General features: G+C 37.5%; 1 protein-coding gene across 1 annotated transcript in view; it reads left to right on the top strand.

Annotated features, from left to right (window-relative positions):
• Positions 1-960: 960 nt before the first annotated feature.
• si:dkey-72l14.3 (Glyco_hydro_56 domain-containing protein) overlaps positions 961-21,453 on the top strand; it is a 28,368-nt gene continuing 7,875 nt past the window's right edge. The window contains exons 1-2 of the mRNA XM_051949370.1: positions 961-1,319; positions 18,232-18,867. Coding sequence (XP_051805330.1) covers positions 18,289-18,867 — 579 coding nt within the window. The 5' untranslated portion in view covers positions 961-1,319; positions 18,232-18,288. The remainder of the gene's footprint in view (positions 1,320-18,231; positions 18,868-21,453) is intronic.

Below are 21,453 nucleotides of genomic sequence, written 5' to 3'. Positions count from 1 at the left end.
ACTACCATTCAAAAGTTTGGGGTCACTTCGAAATGTCCTTATTTTTGAAGTTTTTTCAGTGAAGACAACATTAAATTAATCAGAAATACAGTATAGACGTTGTTAATGTGATAAATGACTATTCTCGCTGGAAACGGCTCATTTTTTCTGAAATATCTCCATAGGAGTGCAGAGGGGTGCCCGTTTCCAGCAACCATCACTCCTGTGTTCTAATGCTACATTGTGTTAGCTAATGGTGTTGAAAGTCTATCTGATGATTAGAAAACCCTTGTGCAGTTATGTTAGCACATGAATAAAAGTGTGAGTTTTTACTGAAAGCATGAAATTGCCTGGATGACCCCAAATTTTTGAACGGTACTGGAAGTTAAAAATAAAACAATACAACAGCGCTTTTAAAACGGCAATGACTTCCTTGTGCAAAATTTTATTGGGTGTTTAGAATAATGGGAACAACATGTGAGCATGAGAAGAAGGAAACAAAGAGAAGAGTGATATATTTGCAGTTTCAGTCCAACCCAAACGTTTTCTGTTGCTGCTAAATCCTGGAAAGAAAGAACAACAAGAGTTCAAGTGTTGAAAAAAGAACTTTAGGAGGTGATGGAATTAGAGAAGGAGAATGAAGATGAGATCTGAGAAATCACAGGTAAAGGAGCAGACAGGTGAGGAAGAAGAGAAGGAGGACGAAGGGAGACAAAGGATGCAGTAAGAGGAAGGAAGGCAGGTGTGATCCTCCACAGCTCCGGTGTTTGTTTAGCTGAGAGCAGCAGTGGCAGAGCAGAGGATTATGGGATTACAATAAGTGTTGTTGGTCATGTGAGCCACCGTGGTCGACTCTGACCCTGCTTACCTCCTCTCAGGAAGGCAGCTTAGCCTGGCTGTGAAGGTGAGGTCAGATCGTCCACGTACACACCAACGCTGAGCGCTGCCCTCACATCCTTCTATCTCCTAGAGGACCTCCGATGCCTCCTCTATCTCCCTCTGGCATTCTTTTTTAGCCTTTTTTTCTATCCTTTGCTCCTCATTTTTCCACCCTCTCCCCGTCTCCCGACACCTTCCGTCTCTCCCTTCTATTCTTGTCTCTTTATCTGCTTCACTCCCTCCCTCACTTTCTCCCTCTTTCTCTCGTCGGCCTCCTTCTTGTCGCATGTTATACATGCACAGCTTATCTATGCCCTCACAAATCCTGCAGGATTTCTTGGTTTTTCTGTCTGGGAGACTAAAGAATACAACGGAGGACAGAGGATTAAAACATTTTAGCAGCAGAAACTCAGACGTTGTCCAGACTGCGAGGGGTAAATACAGGAACTATGTTGGCCTTGGTAAGTTTCATTTGGAGGAATTTAGTCAATATTTGTTGCAATTTTATGCTCTGTTATCTTTAAGTAAAGTAATGAAGCCAGTAATTAAAAAAAAAGACAGAGAAATTTCTGTACATTCAACGAAGTATTTCAGATAACACCTTCAATTTAAAGACATTTGGACTAAACACAAGCGTGTCCTCGTATTCACCTCTTGTATTCATTACATCATATTCATCATTACTGTCATTTCACATTTTATTGCTGATTCTGTCAGAATCATACAAGAAATTGGAGTTGTGGGCAAAAATTCTGCTCTATGTAAACTAGCCACAAAGTAAAAATAACATTGTTATTCATTGAAAAAAGCTTCAGAAAAGTAGAAATTTTATGCATATTGTAGAAAATAGTCCAAATAGTAAAAATGAAAACTATGTTTGTTTACAATGTTCTGTTATATTTAAGTAATGTAATGAAGCCATTAATTTTTTTTAAAAAAGAGGACAATTTCTATGCAGTCAGCAAAGCATTTCAAATAATACATCCAATTTAAACAACATTTGGACTGAACACAAGAGTATTCTGATGTTCTCCTCTTGTATTTGTGACAGGAGAGACTGTCATTTCACTTTTTTTTTTGCTGATTTTCTTAGAATCATACAAGAAATTGGAGTTGTGGTAACAAAAAAAAAAAAAAAAATGCTCTTTGTAAACTAGCCAGGCAACACAAAGCAAACATAACATTGCTATTCCTGTAAAATAGTGAAAATTTCCTGTATATGGTAGAAAATAGTACAAACGGTAACAATAAAAGCTGTTGGTTGCCATTTACTGATTAGGCCACTAATCTCCATTCAGTGCCACAAAGAGGCCACATGAATGTTAGGACTCCTAGATTTTAATGAATGAATTCATTTATAAATTAATAATTTTAATTTGAAGAGCAAAACTACTGAAAAATTATACAATTAAAATAAAATCTAAGATGATGATATGATGAAGATTTATTTCTTTAAAATTAGGATTACTGAATATTGCTTCAATTAGTGAATAAAATGTTCAAAGTGCATAATTGATATTTTGAACAGTATTTTGACTGGCTCCTTTTAAAAGTCACAGGACTATAACTGTATAATTTCCTCTCAGCTGAAGAATGTGCCATAAATCTCTTAATTTATTCAATGATTAAGACAAAGATGTGAGCTTTGAGGTCAACACTGACAGAGTTCGTTCGATAATTAAAAAAACAAATATTGTAATAAGATCTGACCGACACATCTGATTAGTTACAGGTGTGAATGTATAAAATGTGTTGACTGATTTATACAAAACATTTCTGAAACACTTGAAATAGTGCTATTACACTATTACGCTACAGCCTGTGGGATGTAATAGAAAGTTGAACATCTTGTCTGGAAACTGCTAAAACTTTATTTTTGAGCATTCATAGGCAGCATATGAATTTATTTCCATGTATATAATGGTTTATAACATGCAATATTGAATTTTTTTAGCACTTTTAAGCATTTAATAAAGTATTTAACTATATATAACTGCATTAGTGGATGCCGGTGTGCAAACAAATGATAAATGACGATACAAAAAACAATTGTAATAATGTAAAATATGTCTTCATTGGATATAAAATGAACATAGAAATGTACACAAATCTTATCGTGTGTTTACCTGTGAAGTTTATTAGCAAGGTTTGATTTAACTTGAGAGGTATTTTTGGAGCTGCAGTTTTTGGTGTTTTATTACTGAATTAGATGAAAATATCACCGGAACCACACACTTTTATTGTTCACTAGTTTATCTGTAATTGCATCACAACAAGTCACCGATATCAGGACCAAAGCTCAGAGTTTACAGCTTAACAATTATGATAATTAGGGCCACTGATTGAAACACAGGATGACATGAAATTAATTCTGTTGTATGAGATCAGGAGGGCAGCTGAAGATAATTAGGATTCCGTCTCTGGGGACTGTTAACCTTTTAATATCCATTCCTGATGTTTTACTAAAAAAACAAACATTGTGTTTTATATAATGGATTAGCTGCTGCTGCGGCTTTTGTTGCTGTAGCACATTAAAATGGCTACATGAGGGCCTGTTGCTTCCAAAAATGTGCAATTCAAACCTGAGAGTAATTCTACAAATGCTGTTGATACATGTTTATGACGAACATATGACTGTAATCCTATTTTCTTTTCTATCTCTAGCCACAAAAATCTTTCGTGGACAGGTTTTTTCATCATATTCCTAGTTGCTGTAGCTTACTCTGTTCCCGTTTCTGCAGTTTTTCATCTCTTCAGCTCTGCCAAACAAATAATTTAAGATTAAAGTGCATCATATTATCACCACAGACACCAGATTTAAAGCTCCAGTACACTGTAAAATCCAAAGAGAGGCCCCTGCTGTTGTTAATTAGTGTTACAGTCCCAGATTCCAGCTTTAAAAATCCAAAATGGATGGACTTCAAAACACAGCATCAAAGTTCAGGCTGGTGAGAATTAACAGGTGAAGGCTCAGAGGGAACTTCATGAGATAGAAGGCATCTTAACCTGATGTCAACTTAACAGACAGGCTCACGTTGTTCTCATTTTTGGTGCAAATATAGAGTTTCATAGGAGAATTTGGGAGCTTTGCTATTTGGGATTCCTCTAGTTGTTGTAATATCAGCCACTGGGGGCCTTTAGTAACTGCAGATCTTTATAGAAAATAAGGAAAGATAGAAAACATGCAAAAACAAGTGCTGAATTCGAACTGGGGATATTTCTGCATATAGTTTTCACCACTTGGGGACTCAAATTCTCTTATCTTCCTAACAGTGCAGTTAACATGTACATATCTCTGCTCAGGAAAACTGCAGCTTCTTATCACTGCTGCAGAAAAAGGAAACATTTCTCAGATGATGAAACTGATAAACGGCACACAGAGTTGCTAAAGTGCATTCTAGGCTGTTGGGACACTTTTTTAAATGTGATTTAAATGTACTTTAGTCCTAACTAGTGTCTAACTCTAAGAAGAACCTCTTAAAGCCTGCACGTCTGAAACAGAAGGAAATTTCCTTTCATTTTAGTCCTGAAAAGTTTGGGGGGTGAAATGTCACAGGGAGGTTTTCTGATGCACAAATTTCACTGAACACACTAAAACCAAGCAGTGTGCCCTAGTTCCTGTTCACCTGTTTTAGCTGCATTTTGCAACAAGATGCATGGAAATTATTGCCTAGCCACGCTAGACCCAGGTCTGAAGACACAAGGGTCTCGGAACTCTCGACAGGGAGGGAGGCGGGCTAAAAGGTTGTCTTTCAAAACACTCTGCAGCAATTGGGTAGGTATACAACCAATCAGCGCAACGAATAGGCTGACGGAGTTCCTAGAGCGCCGGAAATCAGAGGATGTGGTAGTTCGGTGAAGCCTTATTTATACAGTCAATGGGTGAAGCTCAAGTATATTACAGACATGTTAACAGAAAGATTATTCAGAGTCGGTGCTAATGGAGCTCAATGACTGTTGTCGTTTTTGTTGTCGACCCTGGCAGAGAATTAAATTCGTTGCCGTGGGTTGTCTAGCGCGGCTAGGCTAGTTGTTTCCGGTTGTTTCTGTCAGAATCGTCGCGCCTCTGTCGTCACTTAGTTACACCCGCCTTCTGACTCTACACTTCATGGTGATTGGTCCGGCCAGTTTTAGGAGAATCCAACCTCAAGCCTTATGGAGGGTAACTAGACCCACCCTGGCAGAGAATTAAATTCGTTGCCGTGGGTTGTCTAGCGCGGCTAGGCTATGGAAATGATACTTTCTGCCAACATTTTGTTGTCAAACACGGTGAGCAGCTGCCATTGAGGCCGGAAACTTTTCAGTTGCCAGCTTATTAAATGCAGCCCTGAGGTCTAATTCTAAGATTACAACCAGATTTGTCTCATTGTAGTGGCTGTTTTTCCCCTGATTGCTGCTTTTTTTTTAGCTTTATTTAATTACGACAAGATCAAATCAGGGTCCCATCAGGTTAAAATAACAGATTTATGTGAGTAATTGGCCCAATGTGGCGGTTTTCATGGGAGAAGAGCCGACAAATGATGTGTGAGATGAAAACCAAGCACATTAGGAAATAATCAGAAACGCTGCATTTATGAATTCATTAATTCCTCCTTTGGCTGAAGGGTAGAAGAATGAAGTGTACGTTTAGTGAAATTAATTCAATATTAATTAAATCTGCTCTGAACAATCAACCAAAAATGATTTTAATCAACATTTTTTTCCCCACAATATCTTCTTTTCATTCATTCCTACACATTTACCTCTGAACTGTACTGTAAAACATATGTGGACATTTTAGAGATTACAGGTGAATATTAAGGTGCTTTTCTCTGCTTGGAGCCGTGCAAAAGGAGAATTTAAGGTGATCCAGACAAAAGAGTAAACACAGATCAGAGTCTTAGTCTGAACAGATTATTTAGTTGTCATGTTCAACACCAACTTCCACTGTAGCTAAACCCGAGGCATTATGGACAGTGTGACAGGTTTACAGCTACTGGAATAAAAAAAGGAAAGACCAGATTAGTGTCATGTTGGAAAAAGCAAATGAGAAGTTGAAATGACAGTAAAACAATCCTTTATGTAACTGCTCTCGGTTTTTCACCTTTGCGATGATGTTTTTATATTTTTTTTAATATTATGGCCTAGAAACTACCCTGTAAACCCAGGAATCTAAGGCAATACCAGCTGTAGTAAGAAGTGAGCATGTGTAAGACGTAAGAGGACATAAAATGTGAATTTAAGGAAGAAAAATATACTCTAAAAGTACTTTTCTATTACCTTGCATTGAGAAATTACACTGTAAAAACAGGAAATCAGCAGATTTATGGTAATTTACTACAGATACTACAGTCATGAAACTCAGTTCGCGTAAGTTAAAAAAAACAACAAAAACAAAGAACCGCTTAATAAATTTCAATGTAACTGATAACTACGCTAAAATTCGATTTTAAAAAAAGTAGGGGGACGAAAGATTATTTTACATTAAAAAGAAATAAAATCCTTCTTCTGAGGTTAAGTCTATGGCTAAATTAATAGTAAAAAACAATAAATTAATACATCTAAAAAAACCTAAAAACTACATTACAATTAGCCAGTTTTTTTGTGAATATATATATATATTTTAAAAGAGAATAATTTCACATACAAGTACAAAATATCCTTTATAAATTGTTATTTGCATTTGTAGCAGCTTCATATTGTGCTATTTCTTATTAAGAACCTCTTTAATAATCACAATTTTTAAATTATTTTTTAATGAGGCTAAAACTTAATTTTTACTATAAATAAGAAATAAATAATAAAACCTAAAAGTCTTAAAATGTCTTTTAGATCACAAAGTCTAGAAATCAAATCTAGAAAAACAATTAAACAACACTAATAAATCATCTTATTTCACTTTATCCTGTTATAAAATAATTCAAACAAGCAAATGCATCTACTACTCGTGTTTTGTTTTTGTGGACATTTTGTTGATCTAGGAACAGATTTCTGTGACGCTGTGCAGGACGTAACCTCTGACCTCCTTGGAATTAGTGGCTTTGAAGTTGGTGGTCTGGAAGCTTCTTCACTTCCTGTCAGCACCAGTTAAATACTTAAAGTCAGTCCTATTGATTACTGGAAATTTGCTACTCTGCTGGAATCTATTTTTATTTCTATGCAACATATTTTTATTGGTATAAAGCTGAGAAAACATTGAGGTTAAGTCCTGAAATGCTGAAATTCAATCTAACAGCTTTTTACTCGAGTGTTTATCAGGATTTTAAACACATTTCACAAAGAACACGCAAATTAACCTGAAGCTGCTGTAATAAGTTGGCTGAGTATTGTGAAGTGTTAGTTAGAGAAAAAGGCTGCGCTTTTTAAATGGGAACAGACTTTTTTTTAAAGCAGACAATTTGACTTGTTACTTTTACAATGCAGTGCACATTGTATCGAATCAGTGGCATTAACTTTCTCAGTGATCGATGACAGTAAGCCAGCTTAAAAGTGGAATAAATGAAGGTTTAATTACATCTTTGTAGTTATTAAAAATATTTTTAATTAGTAGCAGTATTTCTTCAAGTATATTCTTACTACTCGCGGTTGCTTTAGCATATTAATTGCTACTTTTTTGGATCTATTATCTGACTAAATCCAGTGTGAAATATTTTTTATTTGTTATGTAATGTTTTTGATCAATTACAGCTTTTTTATCTGATTAATTATCTGATTTGAAATTTAAAAATGTGTACCAGGACAGTTATGCATATTTTTTTCTTCATAAATGTATTATTTTAACATTTATTTTATTTGAGCTGATTTATTTTAGGCTCTTCATTACTTCGCCAAGGAACGGCGGAGTTATGTGACGATCAGCATAGGGCTGAGTACCGAACTTCGGTTCTTTAATGGCACCGACCGAAATGTTTCGGTAGTAATGAGTATCAAAATAAGCCTCGTCTTTCGATTCCATGTTCCGGTACTTATCACGCGATTATGATAAAGCAAACCTGTGATTGGCTGTAACATTACACGTGATTGCGGCAAGCCGGAAAAAAACATGCTGTGGTGCGACCTGCCCATTCACAGACAGGTTTCACGTTAGGTACATTGACTTTACTGCAGTTGTGTAGCGTGTCGTCGAAGTGGGAAAAGATGCCTCTGAGGTCTAAAACGTGGCTCTACTTTGGTAAAATGGACGCCAATAGTGCGCGGTGCAGTATATGCCAAAGCAGGTGGTAAACTCCATCTAAGGCTAAATACCAGCACGAGACCGACAGTCGACAAGTACAAGGGAAAGTTGAAAAGAACTTTGATAAGAGAGTTCAAGAGGGCGTGAAACCGTTAAGTGGTAAACGGGTCCGCACAGTCCGCCCAGGGGATTCAACTCGGTGGGCCAGGGGCACCCGCTCGGTGCGGGAGGATCCCCTCGCGGGACCTCTCCCCGGGCCGTCCCCTGTCGGATGCATTTCATCCGTGGCGGTGCACCGCGACTGACTCCAGGAAGGGTCCGGGGGCGAAGGTGGCTCAGTATGTACTGAACTGTACATTGCCTGCAAATGTTCTTTTGCACCGGAAATCACTGGAAAATTTAACTCAAGATGTGAAAAGTAATGTGTAATGCAATTTTCATTTTGTTAGAATATATATTGTAAAACTGGTATCGAAAAAAGTATCGTTTAGGAACCGGTATTGAAGTGAAGGTATCAGTATTGGTACCGGTATCGAAACTTTTAGATTGATACCCAGCCCTAGATCAGCGTACGTTTGTCTGTGAATCTGTCTGTGTGAAACATTACTCAAAAACGGACTAACAGATTTAGATGAAATTTTCAGGAAAGGTCAGAAATGACACAGAGACCAACTAATTAGATTTTGTCATTGATGTGGCGTATAGTCTGGATCCACGGATGTAAAGATTTCCCATTGGGAGATATAGGTGTACTGTAACCATGATGTGAACTCTGTGTAAGCTACCTGCTGACAACCACATGATTACGATCCTACTACAAACTGACTGATTTATCAGTCGGAAATCAAACAAGGAACAAATTATTAAACTGTTGTTGGTGTTTCTGAGTCAAACTCCAGCCAGAAAATGGTGAAGCTCCTGGTGTTTCACAAAGCCCTTATTTACGTTCAGCCGTCAGCTTTGTTTTGAACACAAATTCACCTTTCTGTCCTTCAGTCATTTCTTCACCGTAACAGCTTTTCCCCATTGCAGCCAGGTGCTTATAAATTTTGACACGTCCTTCGCTAAACAGTAACAGTGTGGAACCGTTTTCTTTCAGCTTTACGTGAATTTTCAGACTTTTCAGCAGCGCCTTCGTCATGTCAAGAAACCTTCAAGAAACTGCTTCTTAGATAAAAAAAACTTCCTTTGTCACTGGAATGGTGACAAAATAAAAGCCCATAACATTAAAAATACATCTTCAAAATAAAAGCATGGAGGGAATGGTTATTTTAACACCAGCAAAACAAAGGCTTTTGTAAGAGTAACTCACACACAATTCAGTATTCATACATAACATGCACAACACATGTCTGTGCTCAGCACAAGGTCATTTTTTTGATAGAAGAGATAGGAAATGGGGAAAGACATGCAGCAAAGGGCCACGAGCAGGAATCGAACCCGGGCTGCTGCGTTGGAGACCAGCCCCTATATATGGTTGGCCTGCTTAACCCATTGAGTTATACAGGTACCTCAAGGTCACTTTTTATTAAAGTTTTGGAAATGATACGTCAACTGAGCAGCCTTGGTGGAGTACTGCACTCTCTGAGTGCTTTTCTAGTTATTATTATTATCATTATTATTATTATTATTATTAATTTCTGTGCAGTTATAAATCCACAAATGGGACATTTGTCATATTATGTTGTATTTTTGTCATTACAATTGTGCATTTTCCTGCTTGTGACATTTCAAAATGCCTGCTAAAAAAGAAATGTGTCCATAATGGGGCTCAAGGTTGCATTAGTTACCATGTTTTAATGCTACATTTTATCAAAATTTAAATGAATTAAACTAAACCAACCTCTAAATTTGTTTTATCTCAAATTATAGCTGTAAAATTATTACATTTGAGGCACTTCATGCAACATTAGCACGTACAGCATTGACGTTACCTTTTTATTTCTGATTAGTGGTGTCATATTTTCCATATTTCCAGCACAGAATTTAATAATATAATCAGAAAGGGTAATAAAATCAGTCTTCTATATGCTAAAGAGAGGCGCTGACGTGTCTCTTCTGTCACCTCCTTGTGTATTTATTTGCGGGTTTGATGTTAAATGTTACAGGATATCCAGTGGCATTTAGATTTTAACTTTTTCCTGCAGCTGATACTCCTCACATAGTGGGACTTTTCCCCTTTTTAATGGCTTGTTTGTGAGCATGCAGCGATCGGTGGTCCTCAGAGGAGTTTGTGGCTGCTAACAAGCAATCGTTGGACCTTTTTCACTGAAATATGACAAGTTTCCTCGCGGAGGGCAAATAAGTTGGAGAATATATAAATGCTGCAGCGCCTTGTTAACACCAAACGAATGGGAACATGAGATGACACAATGGAGCTAAATGTGACAGAAAGCATTACAACAGCAAAAAGAAAAAGACTGAATAAATGAGTGGAGATGTTTTCACTTCTAATCCAGTCATCAGCGGGAGATAAACATCCAGTTAAATGTTGAACAAAACTCCTAATGAGGGAATACTTTATGGAAAGATAATATTCCTCAATTTAAAATACAAGTCAGAACTATGGGTGCATCTCCATTCCCAGGTAATGACATGCAGATAAGGTGTATCTGCAAGTTCAAATCATAATACGGACACAGTTTTTTACTGCCAGCATGGATGTGCAGGGACATCTTTGAAAATGACAAAACTTGAGATGAAATAGCTTCAAGAAGATCCTTCATTTTCATTAGAAACATATTTTGCACCTATACTGTGATGAAATCAAGGAAATGCACTACAAAGCAAGTTCAGCATACAGCAACCAGGAAATATCGATGTTTTCTGGCTTCACTCTCACTAGAAACACAATAATAAGTTTACATTTTCAAACAATTTTTATCCAGATGAGAGATTTTGCCTGATGTTAGAAATAATAATAATCTGATAATGTGTAAACTAATTAGCCTTATAACACATAAGTGTAAATGGTGTAAACATGAAGCAGGAGGTGGATTATTTAGTTGTGTGTGATTTTTTTTTCAATTTTTTTGATGTCTGATTTATTATCTGATTTGAAATTTAAAATGCTTATCTGGACAGTTGTATATCTATTTTCCTTCCTAAATGTAGGATTTTAACATTTCTTTTATTTGAGCTGATTTATTGTAGTATTTTATGTTTTAGTTTTGGGTTTTTAAAATGTGTTTGTGCAATTGTAAATCCACAAATGGGATGTTTGCCATCTTACATTTTATTTTTGTTATGACAACTGTGCATGTTCCTGCTTGTAACATTTTAAAATGTCTGCAGGGAGTAAAGCGTCTCTATATGGGGCTCATGGTTGCATTAGTTTGGATGTTTTAAAAGAAAAGAAAGATTCGAGATTTCCTTAAATACACAACATATTCTAACAAAGATAACTCACAATCTACTTTAAAATACCCAGTAGTGGTCATGTCTCGGCTTTCTTACAGAAAAAGGTAAATCAGAGGACAAACATAGAGACAGAAAACGCCATATCAGGACGAAAACACAAGTGTCAAAGATGAAACTAGAAAAGCACTCGGAGAGCGCATACCTCCGCCATGCCGTTTGTCTGTCCGTCTGTGTGTGTGTCCGTGTGTGTGTGTGTCTGTTTGTCTGTTAACAGCATAACTCAAAAAGTCATGGACGGATTTTCACCAATTTCTGTCCAATTGAGAGATGGCCGCCAGGCCATCTCTCAATTGTCCTTCGACCTTCAAAAAATTCCTGGATCCAGACGGTGATTCGGATCACCTCCAAAATCTAAGCGATTCTTACTCTTGCTTTTCCGGACATCCTGTAAAAATTTGGTGAAAATCCGTCCATGACTTTTTGAGTTATGCTGTTAACAGACAAACAGACGCACACACACACGGACACACACACAGACGGACAGACAAACAAACTCCGGTGATTACATATCCTCCTGGCGGAGGTAATAAGATAAACTACAAAATATGATAAGACAAACTTCACAGGTCCCTCACTAAGAAAACTTAGATGTTAAAGCAAATGGACACAAATGAGGCCTGGAAAAAGATAATACAGTGAAATACATACAATAAGACTAAAACTAAAGCAAAAAGAAAGATTATGTCTGCCTTTCACATGTGCAGATGAGGCATGCTAGATAACGTACCCAATTGTAGGACACACAGTGGTGAGAATTGTACTTACATTTCTACAGAATAGTAGCAATCTGCGTCATTGTTTCCACATTTCTCAGTTTGTGACTAAAATGCAACTAAAATGGGTAAAGTAGTGTTTCCAAATGCCTCAGTTTTAGCGGTCCTAAAATGCACAGTGTGTACAGTGTGATACAGTGTGGGGATATAATCTGAGTCAAACAAACTGTCAAACAAAGCTGGTCCTCAACTCGTTGTTAATCCAGTGGCACCAGACGATTAATCACAAACATGAACATGTCTCAAGCTGCATACTTCTCAAAGGATGAAAAAAAAATCCTAAACCAGTGTAGACTTAGAGACTTACTGACTTTATTAATCCCTAGAGGTAAATTAAGTATATTCAATGTAGGGAATTTAGACGATATAAAACAAGCTGAAAGCAACACAGTGGCTGCAGCTAAAATCAGGAAAGAAAGGTGGGAAAGATTACTGTACAAGCTGAAGTTAAACTGTATTTTCACTGTATTTAATGTACATTTTTAGATTTTTGCTTGTACTTTATACTGTATTTTTTGACTCATGTTTAGGTTTTTCTTTTTAAGTCTTTCAATGGAAACAATTCTAACAAAAGTAAATGTGCCCTCTGTGATCGTGATAGTATTTCTGATTCTGCTTAATAGATTTATTATGAAGGTATGAGTAGATGAGGAGGTTAAAAGCAGAGTGGTTTAACCGTCAACCCAGATATAGCATTACAGTGGTGCTTTGAATGTTAAAACGTTCTTGAAAACACAAAACTTTGAACCCATTTTTCCTCAAAAGCTGTAGAAAGTGGGCTAGACCACTCTGCTTCCAAACCCTTCAATTCAGTATGTACATGTAGTCTATTGTTATGGCATGTAAGACAGTTGCAGTGTCTTTCTTTCAGCTGCTGTTGTGTTTAGGAGCATTTACAGGGCAAATATAAAAATATAATTCAAACCAGTAGGTAGACTTTTTTTTGCAAATCTATGACATTAAAAGTGTTTATCACTCCATTCGTCAGTGTATAACATTTTCTCACTGTGAAACAAGTAAAGAGCATTCAGTATACAATCTATATACCTACACAAATATACGATGAACTGTTCTTATCTTTGACCTGTTAAACTATTGGTGCCTTTACTATCTATCCTTTTGTAGCTGAGATCTGATGGTAGTAAAACGTTGGGTGATTGTATGAATGAGACACTGATTGTTCTTAAGGGCTGTTCCTGTCAACAAGTAATATAGAATTTTAAACTTATCCCTGGGGCTTTTTCCTAACCTCTAAATCTAGACCTAGAAATTTACAAAAGGCCAAATCTATCTATTTAGAGGAAAATCTGCTGTTAAGAGACGTAGAGTAGAGTAATTTGACTAAATAGGTTAACTATTAGAAAAAAGGGGATAGGCATCTGGATTAAGGCAGTCAGAAGCTATGCAAGTTTCCTTGACTCCAGCTGTTCTCCAGAACCTATTAGGGCTAAACTCTTTGGGCAGGTAGAACTTAACCCTAGACACAGAGAGCTCAATGTCCACCATAAAACCCCTCATTGTTGAAACATCGTACAAGATCCAGATTCAGTCGCATACAAGTCAACAAGGTCAACAAGAACAAGGCTTCAGTGCTTTAATGCATCTCTGTTTTAGGATTATTAAGCTACACAGTGGCCTATTCAGCAATGAAATGCAACAGAAAAAAGACAAGTGGAGTTTCCTCCTCTAAGAATTATTTTTACCATCAGAGAAATAAAAAATTAAAAAACAAAATTTCTCATCTTCCTTACACTGGCATGGTGGTATCTTCTACACATGCTGGTGCCATTATAAGAAGAGAATGAACTGGTCTGTCTGCAGTATTTTTATACCAGTTGATCGGTTATCTTGAACACAACCTGCCAGGAGTCTTTGCCGTGGCAATGGCAAGACGTGAACTTCCCTCTTAAGCCTGGAAATCTACGATTAAACTCAAAGTTACCTCTTCAACCCCAAAATCCTGTCCGGCAGAGCCTGGGTCAGCTCAGTCAAATCTGAAAACACGGGAAGGGAACACGCTTCCAGATGCATTGCAACCGAGGATAACCCTTTAATAGTGCCCATCATGAATAAACATGCATATCTCTGTTCAGAAAATTCAACTAAATACAGGCTGAAAACCACAGTGCAGCTAATAGCACCACTGGACTTCATGGGTTTCACAAAGTTACATGACTTTACACCAGAAATACCGTCAATTTTTTGGTCTGCTGGTTAAATTAGTCTTTGATGATGATGAAACACGGGTCTCTTTTGAGTCACTTCGCATAGTTAATGAAGCTACGGGTTCTTTTAAAAAGTTTTTCATTTGAACAAAGTGGTCTTCTGTTTCTCCTGTGGTATTTTCTTTTAAAGCCATGCAGAGTATCCCGTCATATTCAGTTTAAGCGCCTACACAAAGCAACTACACATCATTTAAAAGAGTTTCCAGTTTTGCTTTATCTTGTGCTACCTGCTGAACAAAAGTGTTTCAGTGAAGCTGGGCAGCAACAGTACAATGCGTTTCCCCACCAGATGAACAAATGTCACCCTAATCAGGCCTTATTTTACGGCCACATTATAAAATAGAATAGAAATACCTAAAGGGTGGCATTCAAGCAGAAAGACTAAAGCGACTACCACTACAAATACAAATAAATAAGCATAAAATAAATCTAATAAGAAGAAAAATAAAGCACAAAAATGCACAATAAAGTGTAAAATATTCTATTAGTTAAGTGCAAAATACACCATAAGTGTTCAAAAGTTTGTTTCGCTGCAGCATTTTAAAAAGGAGATGCTGTTCTCATGTCACATTCTTTTATGTTTTTACATGTTAGAAATACACCTGAGGATGCAGCATTTTAGTTTGTTTCTATTGTTGATTGAAAACAAAAAACTTCAATAGATTTGTCTGTATTTGTGTCTTGTCAGTAATTAAATTGTTAAACTTTATTGAACGGAGATGACTTCAAAAGACAACTAGCTGACAGAAAGGATATTTACATAATTTTTTTTTATAAAACTCATGTTTGGACCTTGGTCAAAAGAAGCAGGTTTTGGGGAGCTATGTTGTTTTTTCACATTTTTACTATTTGGAAATACACTTGAGGATGTAGCATTTTATTTATGAGTGAAAACTTCTCTAGTTCTGTCTGTATTTGTGTGTTGTCCACAACTAAATTAATACACTTCAATAAAGAGAGATGAGATTTAGTGATTAACTCAATTATCAGAAACAAACTAAAAGACAATTGGCTGACAGAAAGGATATTTACATGACTTTTTTTCATATAAAACTTATATTTGGAACTTGGTCAAAAGTAGCTGTGTTTTTTTCCTAAAATTAACAGTCATAAAACTGTGCATGGTAAAGATGCAGGTGACTGTCTTTTTCTTGAATTGGTTTCAATTTACTCCAAACGTGCGTTGCATTTTATGAATACACTGAATGTAAAATTCTGCAGCTCTGAAATGTAAAATCTAAACTGCAGTGGATCCAAAACAACAAAGCAATTAGATTTTTAAAAGCCTGTATTTTTAAAAAATGTGTTGTAATGTCGTACTGGACTAAACGTACATTTGATCTCAGTTTTCTTTCACTGAAGCGACTGGATAATCTGGTGCACACATTAGCTCCTCATTATGATTCAAATTAGCTATGTTGAGTCAAACAGTGGTCACACTCTCAATTGAAAATGACTCATGAAGTTAATTGTAAGCAAACAGTGTTATAAATGTGACTGTGCTCAGCAATAGCGTCTCAATAAATGAGAACAAACGCATAGATGTGTTTTTACATTGGCTTCCCCAGTGTGAGACAACAGGAAGGAAAAAGTGCAGTTAAAAAGTAGTTTTACTTCCCAGAATGAAGCTGTTTAGTGACATGAAGACAAAGTAAATGACTGGATATCATATTAAATTAGGTATAAATTGCAATTTACCCCTTTAGAACCAACCTGCCAACATTTTCATCTGCTCAGTGTCGGGAAATTATGCTTTGAGAGAGAAATTGGCCGAGCTACAAGTAATATTGCAGAACATGTCCCGTACTTCATTATTCATTCAGCTCATTACTACATTTTGGGTATGAACAAATCTACAAAAATAAAATGACTGCAGATATTTGTATCACAGTTTAACAATATTTAAAGAAGCCCTCCAGTGAAAACAGGTTTTTTTGCATCATTAACATGTCCAAATGGTGTTATTTTAAGTGCTAGAAGACAGATTATGAGCAAAATAAGCAGCCACTGTCTCAGTATAGCATTTTGACCTTGAAGCTAAACGAACCTAAAGAATTTTCTACATAATTATTCTGACTTTCTGTATCGTTATTCTGACTTTCTGTATCAATATTTTGACTTTCTGAATCACTATTTTGACTTTCTGTATCACTTTTCTGACTTTCTATTATTATTCTAACTTTCTGTATTACTATTCCAACATCCTGTATCGTTATTTTGACTTTCTGTATCATTATTCCGACTGTCTATCACTATTCCAACTTTCTGTATCACTATTCTGACTTTTTGTATCATTATTCTGACTATGTCACTATTCAGACTTTCTGTATCATTATTCTGACTGTCTATTTAACTATTCTGACTTTCTGTATCATTATTCTGACTTTCAATGTCATTATTCTGACTTTCTGTCTCAATATTCCGACTTTCTGTATCATTATTCTGACTTTCTATGTCATTATTCTGACTTTCTGTATGACTATTCCGACTTTCTGTGTCATGTTGTGGGGTTAAATTTAAACCATTTTATTCCAGAAACTGATTGTTTCTAAAGAAAAACACTTCTAAAACTGCAACTTTGATACACAGAGAGGAGTTTTTAGTGGCGAATTCAACCATTAGAACAAAACTTATAGAAAACTGACTGACAGGAACAATATTTCCGTAAGATTTTATTTTATTTTCTTAAAATCATGTTTGGAACTTGGGCGGCATGGTGGTCTTGTGGTTAGCTCTTTCGCCTTGCAGCAAGAAGATCCCTGGTTCTGGGATCTTTCTGCATGGAGTTTGCATGTTCTCCCTCTGCATGCGTGGGTTTCCTCCGGGCACTCCGGCTTCCTCCCACAGTCCCAAAAATATGCTGAGGTTAATTGATTATTCTAAATTGCCCGTAGGTGTGAATGTGAGAGTGATTGTTTGTCTGTATATGTAGCCCTACAACAGACTGGCGACCTGTCCAGGATGTCCCCTGCCTTCGACCGAGTCAGATGAGATAGGCTCCAGCACCCCCCGCAACCCCAGTGAGGATAAAGCAGTGTATAGAGAATGGATGGATGGATGTTTGGAACTTCTATTATGTTGTCTATTGTTTATCTAAGAAACTAATTTCTTTATGTTCTCAGTTGCGATCCAGTATTGTAACCACAGTATTGAAATTGGATGGTTTCTCAGTTATTCGTGCCAACTGGACCCTGGGTCAGGTGAAAGCTGTGAGAGCATTGCTGCAAAACATGTCAGGCCACTGAACTTTTTACACTAAAAAAACATGAAGGTGTCTAATGGGTGCAATAAATTTAACAGAGGATAGAAGGAGATGTCAGAAAGTCTGCACATTCCCACGCAGTCTTGAGAATAAACTGCAGAAGTGAACACAACTGTGGGTGGACAGTGGGTGGGTTTCTCTACAGCAGCCCTATGGACTCTCCTCATGCACAAAATTACAGTTTGCGTTTGCATGAAAACTTATTGTGTGTACCCTTGAGCTTTAACAAACATCCAAAGTGGATTTGCAAAGCCAAATCCAGCTCTGTTTACATGCATGTTGAATAGCTTGCAGTTGTTTCTGACTATAGTGGGGGCATTTCAGCACACAGTACAAGACAAGATTAAAGCAATAGCAAACAAAATCGGAGGACTTCCAGAGGCCAGCATAATGGTTGCTCAAGATCTTAAGTAAAAATGGTTTAAATAAAGGCTTTTCTTCAAGTTAAAAGTGGCTCCAATTAGTGCAAAGCAAGAAAATGTAGTTTCTGTGAAAACAGATGGGAACTGATGAATGTTTGACATTTGCTGTGTTTTCCAGGAACATGATCGGCTCCGAGGGCCTGAAGTGGTGAGAGCCTGAGAGGTGACTGATTCAATGGCGTGGACTGAACCCCAGTGGCATCCAGATCCACATCCAGAACTCAAATTGGCATTGTGCAGCCTCAGGATTCGCTTAGCATCTTCATCAGTCGTCTTCCTCCTCCTTGTACTTGCTGACTTCACCGGCCTCTGTACAGCCGGTCCACCCCGGCCAGCCCGACCTCCTCTCCTGTCTGGACAGCCTTTCATTATATTCTGGGGCATCCGTGACTCTTCGTGCTCCGGTCGGCCAGATCCCAGGTCTTTTGGGATGGAACGTGAAGGCCGTGTAGCCGTCTTTTACGAGGACACGTTGGGGAATTATCCATATTTTGTGGACAAAGACACACCGGTCAATGGGGGGCTGCCGCAGCACACTCGCCTGGACAGCCACCTCCAAAAGACACAGCAGGACCTGGAGTCAGCTCTACCCGCACCGAGGTACCTGGGGCTGGGGGTGCTGCGCTGGGCAGAGTGGGTCCCTCAGTGGTCGAGGAACCAGGAGAAGCAGGCGACGTATCAGGAGGCGTCGAGGAACTTGATGAAGTCTTTCTTTCCCAGCTGGACCTCAGAAGAGGTGGAGAAGTGGTCACAGGTAGGGAAGTCTAAATACTGATAAGAGAAAAAGGAAGCCGTGCATGAAAATGAAAGCAGCATAAGCTCAGGGTTGAGGGAGCAGTGACAGAGAGAAAACTTTCAAAGCTGCAGGCAGATGCGGGGGGTGGGTGGTGTGGGTATGATTTCCTCTCAAGTGAAAATCTTTGATGGAAAATGCAAACGGAACGTGGTCACTAACAACCCCACAACAGTCCCTTTTGGTCATTACACTGAGGTATTGTAATTATACTGGCAATATTTCCAAGCCGTGATGTGAGCACCTTTAAAGACGTACCAAAGGAGGAAAAATTAGTCACGAAAATGAAGAAGCAATATGGCAGGCAGGATAAAAACACAAGAGCTATTGCTGTATTTTATGTGATGACTCACCATGACTAAGCAGGATTTTCTGCAGAATTTTCTACATCAAAGCTTCACCAAAGAAAGAAAAAAAAAGAAAACTATACTTTGATGTCATTCAGTAAATTTAGCCAGTTTGGAAAAATCCTTTACAGACTACTCATTTTTTCATCGGCTTCCCTACAAAAAAAAAAAGATCTATGAGCTGTGATAAAAAAACAAACAAACATGCAAACAACAAGATGATGTGAATTCAGATAAAATGGAAAAATTGTAATTAACATGATAGAAATCTACTTGACTTGTGGTTTAAGGGGATCATTTTAAGCTAAAATCTGAGGTGGGTAATATGTATAAAATCTTCTATCACAGCACATGCATATATCATTTAGGTACTACGACCAGCAGTTGTTTAGCTTAGCTTTGCATAAAGATTAGAAACGGTAGGAAACAGAAAGCCAGGATCTGTTCAAAGGCAAAAGGAAATCAGTAAATTTGTCCAGTTTGGAAATATCTCAGAAACTTTGATCTTCTGCTTAAATATGCAAACAAGCACATGTATACAATATATGTATATGCCAGGGTAGAGACTGCGATTTGGTAGAGTTGGAGTCTCTACCAGTAGAGATTGCGATCGCAACCTCTACCAGTAGAATTGGAGTCTCTACCAGTAGAGACTGCGATCGCAATTTCTACCAGTAGAAACTCCAATCCTACCAGTAGAGATTTGTCAGGGCTAAGGTTAGACTTTTAAGGTTAGGGTCAGGGGTCAGGGCAGGGGTCAGATTTAAAGTTCCATCTCTACTGGTAGGATTGGAGTTTCTACTGGTAGAGATTACAATCGCAAACTCTACTGGTAGAGACTCCAATTGCAATCTCTACTGGTAGAGACTCTAATCGCAATCTCTACTGGTAGAGACTCCAATCGCAATCTCTACTGGTAGAAACTCCAATTCTACCAAATCGCAGTCTCTACCCTGACATATATATCATTCATCTCATATAGTATATTTAAGTTATACTTACATTAATATAAATATATACATATTTAGAAATTGTTAACTGTTTTGTTTTTTTGTGGCTAATTCAGTGAACTAAAGAAATACTTTTTTGGAAACACATTTTAATGAAAAGATCCACAAGACTCACTTATCTGTGAAGTAAATACAAGGTCACAACCAGCAGCTTAGCTTAATGAGTAAAAACAGTAGGAAGCAAGTTGTTTGGCTCTTTTTAATGGCTAAAAAAATCTCATGAATTGGCTGACTATATGTGCATCCTATAACATGCGTTTTAACAGCAAGCTGGTCTTGTTCAGGACATTTGAAGTTATGCCGGACTATTAGCTGAAGCCCTATAATCAGGTTATCAGGCACTAGTGAAGACTATGGAAAGTCACAATGCTATTTACTAATCTGTTAAACTGGCCAGTAATAAAACTGAAACTAGTAAAACTATAGTTAATTCAGTTGAAACTGTGAAGGAAAAATTACTCTTTCGCCTTTCTAAGGTATACTGACAGTCAATAGAAACTTTGAGGTAGAAATGTACGCAGAATTCTACTTGTAGGGGGTTGTAATTATTCATTGTGGCTTTACTGATGATCTAGTGCCCTGGTAGTTGAGATAATGATGAGTTGTCATTTTGTCATGATTCATTGCACATGGGTTGGTCACTTTGCAAAAGTGAACCAAATATACACCAAGCAATACTCAGTGAGTATCTGCACAATTTGAGAATGGGTTTTGAAGGCCTATATAAAGGCCCAAAAAAGGCCACCATTGTTAGTCCAGTGAACAGCATCATGCCGCGTCTATCACATGAACAACGTCTCCGGGCACGGGGTATGGTGGAGGCCGGTTTGAGCTACAGTGATGTAGCCAGGCGTATGGGCTGTTCCCAACCCACAATCAGAAGCCTGGTCCAAAGCATGCGCCGACGGATTGCTGCCTGCATCGAAGCAAATGGAGGCCATACTCGGTATTGACTGTTGTGACTTTGTGTTTGGCAGGTGCCGTTTTCTTTTGTGAAATTCTTTATTTTGAAATCATTCTTGAAACTTTAGATTTTTGTTTCTGTATGCCAATATGCTAAACAAATGATTCATATGAAGAAAATCCAGTTTCGGGCTTCAAAAAAAAAATTATGTTGAAAAATATGGTCTCAAAGTTTCTATTGACTGTCAGTGTATTTCCTTGCAGCTCTTTGCTGACATAATCCCAAA

This window comes from Acanthochromis polyacanthus, chromosome 6, assembly GCF_021347895.1.
Source record: "Acanthochromis polyacanthus isolate Apoly-LR-REF ecotype Palm Island chromosome 6, KAUST_Apoly_ChrSc, whole genome shotgun sequence".
Classification (NCBI taxonomy): Eukaryota; Metazoa; Chordata; class Actinopteri; family Pomacentridae; genus Acanthochromis; species Acanthochromis polyacanthus.
Note: the sequence above shows the minus strand (reverse complement) of the source record. Positions and strands in the feature narration are given on the sequence as shown.